Genomic DNA, 18,602 nt, shown 5'->3' on the forward strand with positions numbered 1-18,602 from the left:
CGAGAGCCAGGGGAAGGCAGAGCGTGGTGGAGGAGACATGATGGCACATCAGCATAGGCTCCGTTACACGCTCAACCCTACTTCATCATTCCACAGCGCAAATCTTGTGCCCAAGTGTTGGAGCTCAATCACATCCCACCGCCCACAAGACTCGTGGAATCCAACCCAAAGTCCAAGAACCACAAGACCATGCATTTTTACAAAACGAACCAGTTTTTTACTGATCATATAAAAAATCCATACAAAATATTTGGATTACAAAACACAGGTAGAAAAGTGTACAAACAGTTGAGATGATCACAAAACTTCAAGCTTTTCCAGCATGGATAGATCAACATATTATTGTTTGGCTTCTTAATGCAGGTTAAGGCACGAGGGTTTTGAGGTGATCCCGCCCCCCTTTGCTGGTGTAATCCTAACCGCCCCATATTGTGGTCTCAGACTCTCCAAACCCACACTCTCCTGCTGGCATAATCCCTGAGACTCATGTGGGGGGCAGAGCCCATGCCCCCTGTTGGGTGACCTGTACTGTGCGGTTTGCAGCGTGCAGTGAAATGTGGGGGTGGCAGAGCCCATGCCCCCTGCTGTGTGACCTTTACTGTGCGGTTTGCAGCATGCGGTCAGAAGTACCTTATTGCATGGACCTTTGCTGCATCACGGGCAGGGGTGTCCTAGCCCTGGGAGTAAATCAGGTTGCTGGAGCATAGGGATTAAAATGCACAAGGAATAGGTAACTGAACGTCAGTTAGAGGTAAGGAGTGAGCCGGTTCGCACCCCCTCAAAGTGAAGTTAAAGGACTCCTCATTGGGTGCAAGGAGCAGACCTATCAGAGCGCAGCTCCAGGAGCCTTCATTGGGTGCAAGGAGCAGACCTATCAGAGCGCAGCTCCAGGAGCCTTCATTGGGTGCAAGGAGCAGACCTATCGGCTCTAAGAGCACCTCATTAAGACAGTCTTGATCCAGGTCTTCCAATAGTCAAAGTGCTGTCTGGATTGATCCCTGGGTAAGAGCCTTCACTGGGCACACAGGACACCGTAGTCCTGAGTGCAGTGTTCTTTAAACCTCCCACACCCGGTTCTCCAGAGGCAAAACCTCCTTGTGTTAGTCTGATAACGCAAGAGGGAGGATCATGGGGAAACACGCACAATATCCAGGCCACTACTTGCCCCTTAAACAGAACAGCAGCGAGAGCCTTTCCTTACCTGCCGTGAGGTCAGCTCCCTCAAATGTACTATTGCAGCCACCGGCCTGGGGCGCTTTGGCTTAAACTGCATTTAGAAAATACGCAGCGCTAGAAACAGTCCGGGATGCCCCGAGGAATGTCCAAGTTTTGGTCTGCTCAAAGGGAGGGTGGAGCCCTACACCAGTGTGTGGGTTCTCCGTCATCAGGTGGGGCTGTGCACACTACATACCCCGGCAATGGTCCTGAAAGCTCAGGAAGGGAGCCGGAAGGACAGTCCCTGGACTGGCAGCGAACTGGGAATGTATAGATTGTGCGAGACAAAGGAAGACGCGGAGTCCCCCTCAAGCTGCGCCCCCACCCCCATAAGGCACGCTAATCAATTTGGGGGTCCACTGAATGGGACATTGCAAAAGGTGAATGGATGATGGGGGGGGGGGGGGGGGGTTGGAAAGTGTGTCAAGGAGGGAGTGATGGAAGGAGAGGTGTGACCTGCAGTACATGGCCCTTCAAAGGGCAGGATTGAGTGGAAGACGGGGGGGAGCGGGGGGGGGGGGGTAGCTAAGGTTGGGGGGTGTTTATCCACGGCCCGTCGCAAGGGACGATGGGATCACAGAAGATTGGCATGCTCAGTGTTGGGACCTCAAGTGTCTGGTGGGAGTGAAATGGGACAGGGGAGGGGGGGGGGGGTTCTGCATTATTTCACCCTTGCTGGGTTCCCAAGTGCAAGTTCAGTCCAAGCCCCGGCAGCGCGCACAGGGGGGGGGTTCGCAGTTCATGGCCCGTGTTGCCCCAGCATGCTGGGGCGGCATTTCATCCTATAGGACCTTAAGCGGCCCCTCCGCGATGGGTAATTATAGTCCAAGCCCAGTAGAGGCCGTGTTCAGTTAACAGGCCTGCAGGCGCCCACCCACCCACGGAAGGGCAAGTTCACACTTTCATCCTTGACAGTTGTGTACTTCGAACTAGTGTTTTCTCCTGACTGTAAACTATATTGTGCACGGCGCCTCGCACCCCCAAGCACTTTTAAGGCAGTGAACAATCGTACCATCATGCAATCAGGCCCACCCCCCCAAGGGGTGCTTTAAGCACTACTCTCGTCACAGTTCATAGCGACAAAACATTTAAAACAATCCCTTTTTAAGTAGCGTCACGTGGTCCCTTTTTCAGCAAGAGAGCCCTGAACATTCCAACGGAGCTCTCCTGTCACTACCTCAAGATCACAAAATGAAAAAGATAAAACTTTACAAAATTACTTCTATATATAAAAAAATCCAAATGCTACAGAGAAAGTCTCTCTGCACCGCCCTCCGCAGAAGGCGGGCCCTAGTCTGCGCTTTCCAGTGGTTCTCGCCACGATAAATATTCCAGCTGGTTCAGGAATGAAACGTAAGGAATCTTCCAGTCAGATGAGTCGTCTTCGCCACTATGGGCCGGGTCAGAAACCTAGGGAGAAGGAAAAAAAAAATAAAGTTTAAATATGTTGTTATAAAGGTCCCACCCTGCAGTGCGTCGTGGAAGAAGCCATGCATTGGCTAGCTACAAGTGTCCTCTAAACAGTCCCAGCAAAAAGGGCCCATGATGGAATGGGCACAGGGATTGCCGCCCCCCCCCCCCCCCCCCGACGAGGTCTCTCCCCATAGGCCAGGGGCAGGAACCCTTGAAGAGGCCTCTCCCCAAAGACCACGGACCGTCCAGAGGGTTACTTATCTGGAGCCGCCACATAGGTTTCCTATATGCAGGGCCACAATTATGCAGCAAGAGAGACCAAATTATGCGACAGGGTCGAGTTAGTTATGCAGCAAAAAGCTAAATTATGCAGCAGACTTTGTATTCTTATTGCTTAATTATCTGTTCATTTTTAAACTTAGTAACCTGACATTATGAACAGCCTACATTCAAGTCAAAAGGCCTTTAGTCCTCTCAAAGACAGCAGACAAGCATGTGGTTACATGGGGTTCATAGAGCACTGCGGTAGGAGAGGTTTGTGCTGGGCACCCCCCTCTAATTAAAAACCCGTGTGGGGTCGCCCTGTGATAATCCTCACTCGGACCTCAGGAGGGGTAATTTGGTGTTTTGTCAGATGTCATTTTGTACGGAATTCAAATGCTATTACTGCCTTGCGGGAAAACCACGATAAAGGTTACGGGCCCGATTGGTGAGGTCAGATGGCATGGGTGTCGTCTGCTTATTATAGGAAAGTTACACCAAAGACAGCAGGCGGACTGAAAAGCACACATTAACGCCAATAGGCTATTACGGGCAGATTGTTACACTATAAACTTATTGTGCCAAGTACCATTCCAAGATGGCCGCCACCTGCTACATTTAATTTTTTGCAAGCATAAGACGGCAATGTTTACACAGCGACACTTTACTTGCCTAATTCATCTTGCATAAATGCATGAGGGGGGGGGGGGGGGGAGGGAGGAGGGAGGGAGGATGAATCGATGCACAGTGAAGGAAGGACTTAAAGTGCATGTATACGTTATTTCTATTATGTGTCTACATACATGGAAGCGAGTTGTGTTTTCTTTTTTACACTAGAGTCTGAGGATGTCCCGGCTGTGGGGACACACCAGAGATGGGGAGCTGGTCTGAAAGGGAAGTTAAGACGCAGCTTGTGATGGTTTTGTAAATAATGCATTATTAAAATTGTGTATTGATCTAAACTTGCCAATAACTGAAGAGGCATCTTCAATTATAAACAAGCCCACTGGCATTGCCAATGCTGGTTATGAAGCGGCTGTACATTGAGCTGTTGGGAGGTTAGAGGGGGGTTTGTAGTTAATAACAAACCAACCTGCGAACAGTTGTAGCCGCATGAACCCCGAACAGAGGCGCGGGCGCCATCAGCACCAGGAGAGTCTACGGTGGGACCGGTTCAAACACTGCTCGGCCTCCAGCAGCATCTCTCCTTCCCTCAGTCCAGCCAGAGAAGGGGGGCAAAGGGGTGCACTTAGGGACTTGCTGCACTGCCTCTCAATGAGGTCTTAGGTCATACTGGCTGAGTGCGCACTCAGTGTGTGATCACTGGTCCAAGTGATAAGAGGACAGGATTCAAGCTCACCTCAGGCCAGTGGGCTTCAAACTTTCTAATGTCCCTACATATAACAAAATATATACACAACCAACCCCCCCCCCCCCCCCCCAAATAGGTGGGGCTCAAATTTCACAACTATTCTATTGAACTAGCAATGTTTAAATAGGTTTAAACTTATTTAATTATTTAAAACATTGCAGTTAAGTTGTTACTGCTCAAAAAAAAAAGGCAACCTTACTAACGTGTACAAGTATCCACAGTGTGATCATTTGGGGGGGGGGGGGTCCCTTTCGACACCTTGTCGCCTTCAGGTTTTAATGATAAGATGCCAGTGAGTGCCCATCACAGAGCGGGTCGCGGCCCCTGCATGCTGCTTCTTGTGTCCAGAGCCGACGCCCCCGGTTCACTCGCAGCCCCCCCCCCGTTTGAAGCCCCCGCCTTAGGGGTGGTCTTCACCCTGAGCTATGGAGCCAAATGTACCCAAGAGATGGTGACGTGGTGCGGCGCGCTCTGACGTAGATCCGCGCGCTCCTGTACATTCGAGCTCTGAAGCTGCTCGTGGAGACGAGGCCAGCAGGTTAGGTTGACTTCGCGGAAAGAAGCGACCATCCCTGCAACCGAGCTTTGGAGCAGGGGTCACAAAGGGATTCATGCCAAGTTCAGTCAGAGCATGACAAGGGGTACACCTCGAGCTCCGGGGGGCAAGGAAAGCAACTTCAGAAAGTGAAGCACTACATTTGCAAAGGGGGGGGGGGCTCTCCCGTCAATGGCTTTTGGCCAACTGTATGGAACTGAACTAGGAGGTTCTTGTACTCAGAACTAGAAATCAGTTTAGAGAGACAGAGCGAGCGCACGTGGGGTGTTGATGCCAGGAGAACTTTGAGACCCTCTGCTTGGACCAGAGCTGGGACAGCTAAAGCTGCCATTAGTAAATGATAGACTGCTGCTGCTTCTCGAACCTTCACCTCCAAAGAGTCCAGAGAAGCATCTTGGTCAATTGAGGACCAGCTTCCTTAAGTTATAGGTGTCACCAGCTTGCGGATGCCGGGCACTGCCACGAAGGTTCTAACAGGAAACAGATAGTCACCACAATCATGGGCTGTCAGTGGTGGCATTGCTAGTCTTACGTGTGCCAAGCATGGCTCTTTGGCACACTCTGGATGGTGTGAGGCTCAACAATCTTAAGGGGCAATGGGCATGGACATTTGTTGGGGCCGGCGCCATCAACAGCATGCCAGTTTTATGGGTTTCAACCATGGACTTGCGTTGAGACTTGTCAGAGGACCAGTCTCACAGGTGCCAAGAATGGACTTTTGCGCCTGCTGTCATCAATAAGATTAGCATGCTAGTCTGATGGGTCAAACATGGACCTTTGTTGACCACAGCACCACCCAGACTGTGCCAGTCTTTGGGGTATTAATTATTGGAGTGCAACGAGACAGAGGTATCCGTGCACTTTACACGAGTACCAGTTATGTTACAGACGGACATTCATTTTTTGTTAAGCAGGGGGAGATGAAGTGATTTGCCCAGAATCACACAATGTTGAGTGTCCCTGCAGAGACTCGAACCCGGTTCCCCAGCTCCAAGCCCTAGCCGTTAGGCCACATGGGACTTGTGTTGAACTGGGTGCCACCTAGAGCGTGGCAGTCTTGTGGGTGCTAAGCATATACCTTTGTTGAGCCTGGCACCACCCAGAGCGTGCCAGTCGTATGGACCCGTATAGGGTCCAATCAAGCTCTAGGTTGAACCTTGGAAGGCATGGACATGACCGTTGTGGAACCGGAACACTGCAGTTTCAATGTCCCTCACACCAACTCCTCCAGGTCTCCAAGGCACTTTAGATCAACTAGGAGATGACAGAAGACTTCTCAAACATCACAAGGAAAGGGGTGCGGACAAACCCCATTGGCTTTTAGCTGTAGCTTTGATAACCAACCCCCCCCCCGCCCCAAAGGCCCAGCAAGAAAGGCCGAGCAAGCTACACAAAATATTTTGTGATGCGGCCACTGACTAGGGCAACAATCTACCGTCTACCATTCACTTTCTGGACTAGACTACTCCGTTTAGGGCGGAACCCATACTAAAAGCTTCTGGTGACTAACGCGGGGTTTGTTCCAACACAAAAACATTCCAAAACGTGTTCCATCCCAACAGGTTCTGGGATCCCGGAAGGTCCCAGCGAGTCTCCTAGTGAGGTGTTTTTTATAAAAAAAAAAAAAAATCCAAAATAGCGACAGAATGCAAAGAACAAGCATCTAGAGCAGGGGGTCTTCAAAGAGGGGGGGCCTCAAGTGATCGCAGGGGGGCGGCTCTGGTCAAAAGCAGCATTATGCCGACAACAGAGTTTCTTTTTAAGCGGAAACATGAGCGGTTGAAAGCCCCGCTGTAATGCGCCACCACGAACATCTTTTGTCATTTCTATCCTAAGCTTGACGTGTGTCAAAAGGGGAGGGACTCAAATTGCTACCCTTCCCCCCCCCCCCCTCCCCCCACACTTCTAATCCTGACCACAATAGTATGTTTGGCAATCATGGATTTGATTTGAATTTAAGACTGTAACCAAACTTGCCTGCAATGTTTAAGAAGTTTGAAGGCCACTGATTAAAGAAACCTGTGGGGCATTAAGGCGTTTGCGAGGGAGCATTAGGACAGCCTGCGCCTCCCCTCCATCATCCAGTCCTATCCTCTAGGCCTGCTGGGTGGGAGTGTCCCACTCTGCGCAAAGTGTGGAGTGTTGGGGAGCGCAAGCCAGGTAGATCTTACTCCAGACCACCTCAAAGCAAGAGGTCCGTCTACGCGGACGTAGAGAAACCTTTTGTTCATGTTGAAAGCGGCCGCTCGAGTAGGCCCTCTACTCGATCCGCAGCAAGAAGCAGCCCTCTCACACTGCATGTGGTGCTGTTCGCACCGATTTTACAAAGCGTAACAAACACCCGGCGCTAAAAATCAGCTCGAACGGCACACCATAACGCACTCAGTCGCTTGCAGAACTCCACATAGCATGGCAGAGTTTTGGGGTCAGTTCATGGTGTCCCACTAACTCCACCCAGGCCTGAACACTCACCAGATTTCTCACACGGCGCGCCCTCCTTCTCCTGGGCGAAGTTCAGCCGGTTCTGCTCCGCCGCCATGCCGTTGGACTCCGGGCTGCTGCTGCGCGTCAGCTGCGCGTTGTCCGCAGACTGGTTGAGCTGGAAGGCCATGTCCAGCTGCTCCTGCGCCATCTTCAGGTGCTTGCGCAGCCGCTGCAGCTCACTGTGCGCAGGGAGCTCCTGCATGGCGAAGTGCTCGCCGGGCCTGCTGCCCATGGTCTCGCCGAAGACCTTCCCGTTGGGCACCTTCCCCTTCTTCAGCACAGACTGGTACTGAGGGGGGGCACTGGGCACGTTGTCGCGGTACTGCTGCTTTCGGCGCCCAAGCGAGTCGCGAATGCCCCCCACCCCCAGGTGGAAGAGCTCGCAGAGGTTGAGCAGCAGGCAGAGGCCGCTGACCACATACATGATGATCAGGAAGATGGTCTTCTCGGTGGGGCGGGAGACGAAGCAGTCCACGGTGTGGGGGCAAGGGCTGCGCGTGCAGACGTAGGAGGGTATGACCTCGAAGCCATACAGTATGTACTGGCCAAAGAGGAAGCCCACCTCCAGGGCCGAGCGGAAGAGCAGCTGCAGCACGTAGACCCTCATCAGGCCGTCCTGCTTGATGCGCCGGCGCCCGTCGTGCTTCTTGCCCTTCTCCTCGGGCGCCTTCTCCTTCTCCTTCTCGGCCTCGATCTCCTCGAAGATCATGGGGTCCTCCTCGCCGTTATCCTCGGCCTCCTCGTAGTCGCGCACTGCGCCGCGGTGCACCACAGGCATGCGCTGGGGCTTCTTGGAGCGCGCAGCGCCCTCGGGCACGCGGGCGATGCGGTGCATGGCGAAGCCCAGGTACATGATGGAGGGGGTGGTGATCATGATGATCTGGAAGACCCAGAAGCGCACGTGCGAGAGGGGCGCGAAGGCGTCGTAGCACACGTTCTCGCACCCAGGCTGGTGCGTGTTACACACAAATTTACTCTGTTCATCGTAGTAGATGGACTCCCCGCCCACAGCGGTCAGCACGATGCGGAAGATGATCAGGATGGTCAGCCACACCTTGCCCACGAAGGTGGAATGATTGTTGATCTCCTCCAAGAGGCGGGTGAGGAAGCTCCAACTCATGGTGGACCGCGAGTGTTCTCAACCTAGGGCAACAGAGACAAGTGTTAGCAGGGATAGGAGCAAGTGTGCATAGGTAAGGACAGACAGGTGTGAGCAGGGGCAGGAAGAGGCCCAGGTGAGCACAGACAGGTGTGAGCAGGGGCAGGAAGAGGCCCAGGTGTGAGCAGGGGCAGGAAGAGGCCCAGGTGTGAGTAGAGGTGAGGACAGACGAGTGTGAGCAGGGGCAGGAAGAGGCCCAGGTGTGAGCAGGGGCAGGAAGAGGCCCAGGTGTGAGAAGAGGTGAGGACAGACAGGTGTGAAGAGGCCCAGGTGTGAGTAGAGGTGAGGACAGACAGGTGTGAAGAGGCCCAGGTGTGAGTAGAGGTGAGGACAGACAGGTGTGAGCAGGAAGAGGCCCAGGTGTGAGTAGAGGTGAGGACAGACAGGTGTGAGCAGGGGCAGGAATAGGCACAAGTGTGCATAGGTGAGGACAGACTAGTGTGAGCAGGGGCAGGAAGAGGCCCAGTTGTGAGTAGAGGTGAGGACAGAGGAGTGTGAGAAGGGGCAGGAAGAGGCCCAGGTGCGAGTAGAGGTGAGGACAGAGGTGTGAGCAGGGGCAGGAAGAGGCCCAGTTGTGAGTAGGTGAGGACAAACAGGTGTGAGCAGGGGCAGGAAGAGGCCCAGTTGTGAGTAGGTGAGGACAAACAGGTGTGAGCAGGGGCAGGAAGAGGCCCAGTTGCGAGTAGAGGTGAGGACAGACGAGTGTGAGCAGGGGCAGGAAGAGGCCCAGTTGTGAGTAGAGGTGAGGACAGACGAGTGTGAGCAGGGGCAGGAAGAGGCACAAGGGTGTCCTGGAGGCAAGGACAGGTGCGAGCACTGGAGTACAGGTGAGGGAAGAGGTACGAGTGTGCGTAGAGGAGGCGAAGACAGACTGGTGTGAGCAGGCACACAGACGTGAAGGAATAGGCACAAGTGTGCATAGAGGTGAGGACAGGTGTGAGCAGGCACGTGCAGTAAGAGAAGTGTGCGTAGAGGAGGCGAGGACAATGAGCTGTGAATAGGTGTGCACAGGTAAGTGCATTAAGTAACAAGCGCAAGTGTGCATAGAGGTGAGGAAATGTGTGAGCAGGCACGTGCAGTAAGAGAAGTGTGCATAGAGGCGAGGACAAGAACAGGTGGGCATAGGCCCGCACAGGTGAGGAAGAGGCACAAGCGTGCGTAGAATAGGCACAGAGAAAGACAGGTGTGAACAGGTAAGCGTGTAAAGTAACGAGCACACGTGTACACAGGGTGCAACTGGTATAAGGAACACACGTGAAAGCATGAAGTAGGAGGCACAAGTGTGCCTGGTGGGGGGCGATAACAGACCAGCGTGCCAAGGAGTGCATAGGTGGGCACATTCAGAAGGAGGCACACGTGTGCAGAGATGGGGAGACAGACTACTGTGACCAGGAGTGCAGAAGAGTACACAAGGTAAAGGAGCACGCGTGCATGGAGGTGGAAAAATATTGGCGATCAAAAGTCACGCAGAGAGGAGGAGACGCGAGTGCGCAGCGCGGCATGCGCACGCTCACTGCAGCGCAAAGTCGAGGTCGTCCATTAAAGGAGCGCAGTGCAGGGAGATGTGCAACAACCTTATTTCCTGGAAGTAGTGCACGCGCGTCACAATTCTGAAACGGTTTACAATTTCTGGGGGACAATACACTACTGCAATGGGCAGTCACGCGCCTCAACCTTTTCTGGCAGAAAGCTGGGAGACGGTTACTACTGGTGTTACCATAAGGTCTCCACTCGGCGCTAATGTTGAACCACACAAACACCTCCAAGCAATGCCTGGAAACACGTACAGGCCCCAAACCACAGCCACCCTCCGCCCACGTCAGATGACGTGATTCAGGACCCATTCTTACCACCACGGATGGTCGCGTCGGTCCGATCCCATCCGGTGATCTGGGGCACGGACAAGGATTGGGGGTCCTCTTAGCATGGACGCAGGAGCCGAGGCAGTGGGCCAGGGAGCGCCAGGCGATCCAGAGAGGTGTGTGTGGCAGAGCAAAGCAAACAAGGAGATGGAGGGAGCGCTGAAACTTTTCAGACACTCACCAGTGTCAGATCTGGGTTGAATCCATCACCGTTCTTTAGCCCACTCTGCCACCCCAGTTCAGACATGGCCATATGCAAATCAGTCTGACCCTGTGCCTCATGGGAACAGTCCAGCCCGAACTGCCAAGCCATGCCTTCCCTGGACCGGAAACAAGCTTCCTAGGACCGGTTTCTGAAAAGTTTCAGCGCTCTGCCCATCATCTACTTGTGATTGCTTTGTGCGCCCTTAGTTGGCAGGGTATGCCCAGACATGGGTCCCTTGCCCACTTTGCCACTGGATTCAGGCTAGCCTGGCTGATGAGGGCTGTTAGCCTGAAGCCGGTTCCAGGATGCTTGTTTCCAGGACAGGCAGCCGTGCCCCCCCCCCCCCCCCCCTCAGCCTCACCCTGACAGGCTGCAGTCTCACCAGGAGCACCCTTACAGAGGTTGCCGTTCCCCCAGTGTTGCCTGAACCATGCATCTGCCGTAGCGGTCTAGTGTTCAGATGAGCGGGGGGGGGGGGAGGGAGGATCAGAACAAGATGCTCCGGACGCGGACAGGTAAGTGGGGCAGTTTTTGGTAGGCAACAGGGTTTGAGCGCAGGGGGAAGTTTTAAGGGCAGGTTTTAGGCCTCGGAGTGTGGGGGTTGGTGTATGTAGGGGGAATAGGATTGTAGGGTTTAGGGCGGGGCAGTGGTAATCTTTGAAGCGCATATCCTTTACCAATCATGCTTTTACCACAATCATGCGCTGTAAGGGAATACGTGGTTTGGATGCATGCGTGGTTCACCCATATGGGTCATACATCCCATCAGGCGCACCCTTCCAGGGACAGGGGGGGGGGGGGTGTCCCGGTCTCACAAGGAGTGACCCTACAGGACAGACCAATGCCCTGCATCAAAACAGAGGCCCTGCCCAACCACGTCCAAGTCAGACACCCCTCATTCATGCTGCCCCAGTGCAGACTCCATGTGACCCCCACCAGGTCAGCACCCAAAAGAAAGCAATACGCGCATGATCCCAGCCCAGCACCCCACGCTGCTTCTCATGTCCGACACCCCCCGAGCACCCCACGTCAGCCACCCAGAAACCACAGCCTGTGAGGTGCGGCGCGGCTTGAGGCACACCCAGCGGGCCGAGGCGCTGCCAAGGAGAGTCGAAGTGACTTCAGAAGCAGATTCCTGGCACCAGGGCGAGTGTTCCAGGATGCGGAGAGGGCTGGAGCGGCACTCCCAGGATGCAGCGCGGCTGCCAAGTCCGGAGAGTGGACTGCTGAGGACGGAGCATCGGTGCCAACACCGCGCAGAGAATCAGAGGGGGGGGGCGGGAAGAGGACCAGAGTGAGGGCAGGTATCACAGGCGCAGCCCAGGGCATCACCGGGCAGGGCTGTGTCTGAGGTGCAGACCCTGCAAGGGAAGGATGAAGGGCATCACAGGCGCAGCCCAGGGCATCCACCGGGCAGGGCTGTGTCTGAGGTGCAGACCCTGCAAGGGAAGGATGAAGGGCATCACAGGCGCAGCCCAGGGCATCCACCGGGCAGGGCTGTGTCTGAGGTGCAGACCCTGCATGTGAAGGATGAAAGGCATCACAGGCGCAGCCCAGGGCATCCACCGGGCAGGGCTGTGTCTGAGGTGCAGACCCTGCATGTGAAGGATGAAAGGCATCACAGGCGCAGCCCAGGGCATCCACCGTGCAGGGCTGTGTGAGGTGCAGACACTGCATGGGAAGGATGAAAGGCACCACAGGCGCAGCCCAGGGCATTCACCGGGCAGGGCAGTGTCCGGGGAGCACAGGAACGCTGCATGGGAAGGATGAAAGGCATCACAGGTGCAGCCCAGGGCATGCACCGCGCAGGGCTGTGTCTGAGGAGCACAGACCCTGCATGGGAAGGATGAATGGCATCACAGGCGCAGCCCAGGGCATGCACCGCGCAGGGCTGTGTCTGAGGAGCACAGACCCTGCATGGGAAGGATGAAGGGCATCACAGGCGCAGCCAAGGGCATCCACCGGGCAGTGCCTGGGGAGCACAGACACTGCATGGGAAGGATGAAAGGCATCACAGGCGCAGCCCAGGGCATCCACCGTGCAGGGCTGTGTGAGGTGCAGACACTGCATGGGAAGGATGAACGGCATCACAGGCGCAGCCCAGGGCATCCACCGCGCAGGGCTGTGTCTGAGGTGCAGACCCTGCATGGGAAGGATGAAGGGCATCACAGGCGCAGCCCAGGGCATGCACCGCGCAGGGCTGTGTCTGAGGAGCACCGACCCTGCATGGGAAGGATGAAGGGCATCACAGGCGCAGCCAAGGGCATCCACCGGGCAGTGCCTGGGGAGCACAGACACTGCATGGGAAGGATGAAAGGCATCACAGGCGCAGCCCAGGGCATCCACCGTGCAGGGCTGTGTGAGGTGCAGACACTGCATGGGAAGGATGAACGGCATCACAGGCGCAGCCCAGGGCATCCACCGCGCAGGGCTGTGTCTGAGGTGCAGACCCTGCATGGGAAGGATGAAGGGCATCACAGGCGCAGGCCAGGGCATACACCGCGCAGGGCTGTGTCTGAGGAGCACAGACCCTGCATGGGAAGGATGAAGGGCATCACAGGCGCAGCCAAGGGCATCCACCGGGCAGTGCCTGGGGAGCACAGACACTGCATGGGAAGGATGAAAGGCATCACAGGCGCAGCCCAGGGCATCCACCGTGCAGGGTGGTGTGAGGTGCAGACACTGCATGGGAAGGATGAACGGCATCACAGGCGCAGCCCAGGGCATCCACCGCGCAGGGCTGTGTCTGAGGTGCAGACCCTGCATGGGAAGGATGAAGGGCATCACAGGCGCAGCCCAGGGCATGCACCGCGCAGGGCAGTGTCTGGGGAGCACAGGAACGCTGCATGGGAAGGATGAAAGGCATCACAGGTGCAGCCCAGGGCATGCACCGGGCAGGGCTGTGTCTGAGGTGCAGACCCTGCATGGGAAGGATGAAGGGCATCACAGGCGCAGCCCAGGGCATGCACCGCGCAGGGCTGTGTCTGAGGAGCACAGACCCTGCATGGGAAGGATGAACGGCATCACAGGCGCAGCCCAGGGCATCCACCGCGCAGGGCTGTGTCTGAGGTGCAGACCCTGCATGGGAAGGATGAAGGGCATCACAGGCGCAGCCCAGGGCATTCACCGTGCAGGGCTGTGTGAGGTGCAGACACTGCATGGGAAGGATGAATGCCATCCCAGGCGCAGCCCAGGGCATGCACCGCGCAGGGCTGTGTCTGAAGAGCACAGACCCTGCATGGGAAGGATGAAAGGCATCACAGGTGCAGCCCAGGGCATGCACCGGGCAGGGCTGTCTGAGGTGCAGACACTGCATGGGAAGGATGAAAGGCACCACAGGCGCAGCCCAGGGCATCCACCGCGCAGGGCTGTGCCTGGGGAGCACAGACCCTGCATGGGAAGGATGAAAGGCATCACAGGTGCAGCCCAGGGTATCCACCGGGCAGGGCAGTGTCTGGGGAGCACAGACACTGCATGGGAAGGATGAACGGCATCACAGGCGCAGCCCAGGGCATCCACCGGGCAGGGCAGTGTCTGGGGAGCACAGGAACGCTGCATGGGAAGGATGAAAGGCACCACAGGCGCAGCCCAGGGCATCCACCGGGCAGGGCTGTGTCTGGGGAGCACAGGAACGCTGCATGGGAAGGATGAAAGGGCGATTTACACTCGACGGATCTCCAATTGGCTCATCCCAATAGGGCCGCCTTTGTCCTTCATCCTTCAATGGTGGGTGAAGTGAATCCCAACTTCTTGTGGGTAAAAATGAAGGACCTGCCAGTGAATCTTTCCACAAAGTTGCGGCATTGGCTGGGATCTAGCGGAAATCTGCTGCGGATCCCAGACTGGTGTTGGGGGTCAGAACTGAAAAGGGGGCCTATGGGGCGGACGGCTGCACCAGACCGGCCGGACCCAGCGTGGCCTTCAGTACGAGCTGAGGGGCCCAGGAGGAGGCTTAAAGGGGTCACTCGGCGTTAGTAGTCGCACTGGTGAAGTCGCATTGTGGGTCTGCTGCGGGGTCCAGGGCAGGGGGCATCGGCTGCCACTGAGGCCAGACATCCAGCGCACCCGAGTGCCGAGGCCACCATCTCACCTGGGGCAGGAGCGGGAGGGGCCCCAACCTGGGCCTTGCGTCGGCACGGTGTAATAGCTCAAGAGGCCGCGCCACCTCCATCCTCTGCAGCCCCCTCGCCCACAGGAAGGCCTCGTTCATGGTGGGAGGAAAGAACACTTCAGCCCCCTGCCGGACACAGTACATGCTGCACACTTTACAAACGGTCCCCGCTGCACAGCTGTATCTGAGCTCGGATCCCCCCCCTCCAGATCACAGCTTACAACTCATCTAGGCAGTCTCCAGCCACACCCCTCCCAGCCCCCTGGGGGAGCCCCTTCCTGGCTATCCAATGTCACCTCTGTGGAGCGCACAAGCGCCTTTTGTACTGTGCGCAGGAGCTCCCGCGCAGTGTGGGGCCTGATGCCCCGGCCTCTGCCCCGGGGCGCATCACCAGACCACAACCCTCGCACATGGCCTCTCCAGGCTCCCGCGTCACGGGGCAGCAGCGTCGGTTAGGCGCAGCCAGTGCGCAGACCCCCGCGCATCCCGTCCCGCAGACACGAGGCTAAAACAGAAGGGCCCAACAAAGGGACTGGCAACCCCCAGCAGCAACGGGCGGGACATGGCCCCACGCAGGGGCTGGCGACCCCCAGCAGCAACGGACGAGACATGGCACCACGCAGGGACTGGCGACCCCCAGCAGCAACGGACGAGACATGGGCCCAGGCAGGGACTAGCAACCCCCAGCAGCAACGGACGAGACATGGGCCCCAGGCAGGGACTAGCAACCCCCAGCAGCAACGGACGAGACATGGCACCACGCAGGGACTGGCGACCCCCAGCAGCAACGGACGAGACATGGCACCACGCAGGGACTGGCAACCCCCAGCAGCAACGGACGAGACATGGCACCACGCAGGGACTGGCAACCCCCAGCAGCAACGGACGAGACATGGCACCACGCAGGGACTGGCAACCCCCAGCAGCAACGGACGAGACATGGCCCCACGCAGGGACTGGCAACCCCCAGCAGTAACGGATGAGACAGGGTCGGAGGTCAGCCATGTGACACCGAGAGCGCATGCCTTCCCGGGGTAACATACCTAGCCATACGCTTGTAATATGGTGTCGCGACTTGCCCATTACAAGCGCGTTCAGACTCCATACACCTCGGAGTCCTGCACCGACAGGATGTGCTAAAGCTTCGTCACAGCGGAACACCTTCAATTCTCGCGCCAGGACACCCTTGAGTATCGGTGCACGGTGGAAGTTAACTATAACATGAGCGTGAACAGCACACACACACTGGGTACAAGCCCTAGTGTGCAACACACACGGTACAAGCCCTAGTGAACAGCACACAATACTCAGGAGACTTTTCCACCCTTGTCCACCTCGCTGGGTTATTTCCACTGCTTTTAAAGTGGCCTGTTCGCGTCGGTTCGTAGTAAATCCATCAAGCGCTACGAGGGGCGCCTAATCACCAGGGAGCGTGGCAGCTACTCAGGTAAACAAAGGCAGCGGCCCCCTCGCGCGCCCGTGTGTGCCCCCTACACACAGGGAGGGGTTTCCTAAGATAAGGTTTCTCGACAGAAGCTTATTGGAGCAATAAAACAGCGCAGAGCACGAGCGCCGGAGGGGGGGGGGGGGGGGGGGGTCACGTGGCATCTGCCCGGCCGGGCGACCCACAACCCTGCAGAGGCAACGTCAGACTTCAAACCACCCTCGATGCCACCACTCCCGCCAAAATGCAGACACCGAGACAAAGGATGGTAGCACTCTCCGTCACCAGCGCCCCCCCAAACACCATCACAGTAACGCGCGCCCCATAGCATCATAAAAAGGCCAACTCGGGCCACCCAATGAGCCCCACTAGACGCAAGAGGGTAAACACATGAACCCCACCTCCTATCACAACAATCCCCGGCAGGCCACCGCACCACAGACAGGCCGCATCATAACATACAGCGCACCACTGACCAACGACAGCGCAGCACCACCGACGAACCAGACAGGCCGCAACACAACATACAGCGCAGCACCACCGACAGGCCGCAACACAACATACAGCGCACCATTGACACCAACGACAGCGCCGCACCACCGACGAACCAGACAGGCAACAAAATATACAGCGCACCACTGAGTAACCAAAGACGGGTAGAGGTTCGCAAGCCATGGGACGCCCCATCATCACCACAAACTATATACAGCAACAGACGTACCAAGCAGGCAACACTCCCCGTCCAGCCACAGGCACCCAGTGGGCCACACTCCTCTCGCTGCTGAACCTCCGCGAAGCGCGCCCAAACAGCCAACGTGGCGCCCAAACCGGAGGGTCGCGGCACTGTGCCTACAAGAGCCCTCACCAACCACCCAGTCCATCACAATAAGCCCATCCTGCCGAGAGGGAACCCTCGCCGACCACGGCCAACCCCAACAAGCCACCCAGCAAGCCCCTACCCACCCCAAGGAATCCTTCACCGACCACCCCAAGAGAGCCCCACCGACCACCCCAGTCCTCACAAGAGGCCTAACCTGCCGAGAGGGAATCACCGACCACCCCAGGAGACCACAGCCCACCCCAAATGTCGCCACCGCTCTAGAAGTACCACCACCTGAGACCCAGATCACCCTTAAAACCTCCCCTTTGAACAACCCCAAAACACTGCCCCTCAATGAGACTTCCCAGGGCACCCCGAGAGGCCCCTAGATCCGACGAGACTGCCAAATAGACATTCGGGGCTGGGGCCAGAGAGACAGAAGGCGGAAAACTCAGGAGGTGCGAGGGGCCCGGAAGGAAGATGTGACGGGCGCGGAGAGACGCCCTGGGGGCGGCGAAGGGCCCTGAGAGATGCATGGGAGCGGCGAAGGGGAGCGGGGGGCTCGAGGTATGGATCACAAGATGTGATGGGCAGCGGCGTGAAGGTTTAAGGAGCGAGAGACGGAGAACTGGCCCTGTGAGGTGGAAGGGGAGGGAGAGAGGACCGGGAACCAAGTGAGGGCCCAGAAAGAGTCCAGGAGAGATAGCGTGAGGCATGTGGGACTCAAAACATGCGTGAGATGTGAGGGCAGAGAAAGCTGTGAGATGAGGGCCCCAGAGGTATAGGCAGAAAAGGGCCCCATGCAGATGAGGGCCCCAGGGATCCAGGCAAAAGGGTCGGTCCACACGCTTAGACAGGCGAGGGAGTCAACACACCGGGCCAGATGAGGGGCCCGCAGACCCGGGCAGATGAGGGGCCCGCATGCAAATCAGGGAGATGTGGGGCTCGCAGGGTACATGAGGGGCCCGGGGACCCGCAGATCAGAGCCCCAGAGAGATGTGTGGCCCGCAGACCAGAGGCCCCGGCGCGGCTGCACTCACCAGAGCCCGGCTCCTCTGCTGACTAAGGGTCGCTCCTCTTCACTATAGTCCGGTCGGCTGCTGCGCGTGCGGCACTCGGCGTCCTCTGAGAGTTCGAGATGTCTGAGCGCAAACAAAGACCAGTGCCAGCATTTGAGGGCTGAGGGGAGGGAGAGGGGTTGCCCACGTGACGAAGCCCCAGCTGGGGCAAGGCTGCCATCCAATGGGAACCCAGCGGAACATCCGAAATTTCCCTCCTCTGCTGCCGCGTGTCCCTCCCCCACCCTGCCTTCCTCGCCCCTCCCCGGACGGACGGAGCTCCTGAAATCAGACACCCCGGTCTCGTCGCCTGCTTGGCTCAAACTTTCTCCAACTCTCAGAGTTTGGAAACAAATAAAATACAACTCATTTTAGGAGCAGGGAGGCAGAGAGAAACGGGTACAATAACAGAGAGAGGTGGGCCCGAAGACAGACACCCACAGACATACAATATCAGACACCCGGACGGACACGGCGCCTGCTGCTCAAACTTTCTCAAAGTTTGCCGAGTTTGGAGAAAAAATGTAATGCAACTAATTTTATGGGGGAGGGGCAGAGAGAAAAATAAAAGATGTATAATAACAGAGAGAGAGATGGACCCGGAGACAGACTGACACCTAAAGTGATACGATATCAGACACC

The 18,602-nt window shown here is 56.8% G+C and overlaps 1 protein-coding gene across 1 annotated transcript; it reads right to left on the minus strand.

The window, feature by feature from the left end:
- Positions 1-194: 194 nt before the first annotated feature.
- LOC146859462 (gap junction gamma-1 protein-like) lies at positions 195-18,078 on the minus strand. Its single transcript, XM_085650185.1, has 3 exons — positions 17,943-18,078; positions 7,290-8,444; positions 195-2,625 (listed from the first exon to the last, which is right to left on the minus strand). Exons 2-3 carry the CDS (start codon positions 8,419-8,421, stop codon positions 2,618-2,620), a joined length of 1,140 nt encoding a protein of 379 aa, XP_085506311.1. The 5' UTR covers positions 8,422-8,444; positions 17,943-18,078; the 3' UTR covers positions 195-2,617.
- Between the last annotated feature and the right edge of the window lie 524 nt (positions 18,079-18,602).

The sequence above is a fragment of the Triturus cristatus genome, chromosome 3_2 (genome assembly GCF_964204655.1).
Source record: "Triturus cristatus chromosome 3_2, aTriCri1.1, whole genome shotgun sequence".
In the NCBI taxonomy this organism is placed as follows: Eukaryota; Metazoa; Chordata; class Amphibia; order Caudata; family Salamandridae; genus Triturus; species Triturus cristatus.

Coding starts and splice junctions, on each gene's coding strand:
- LOC146859462 (XM_085650185.1), bottom strand. CDS start 8,421: ATGAGTTGGAGCTTCCTCACCCGCCTCTTGGAGGAGATCAACAATCAT.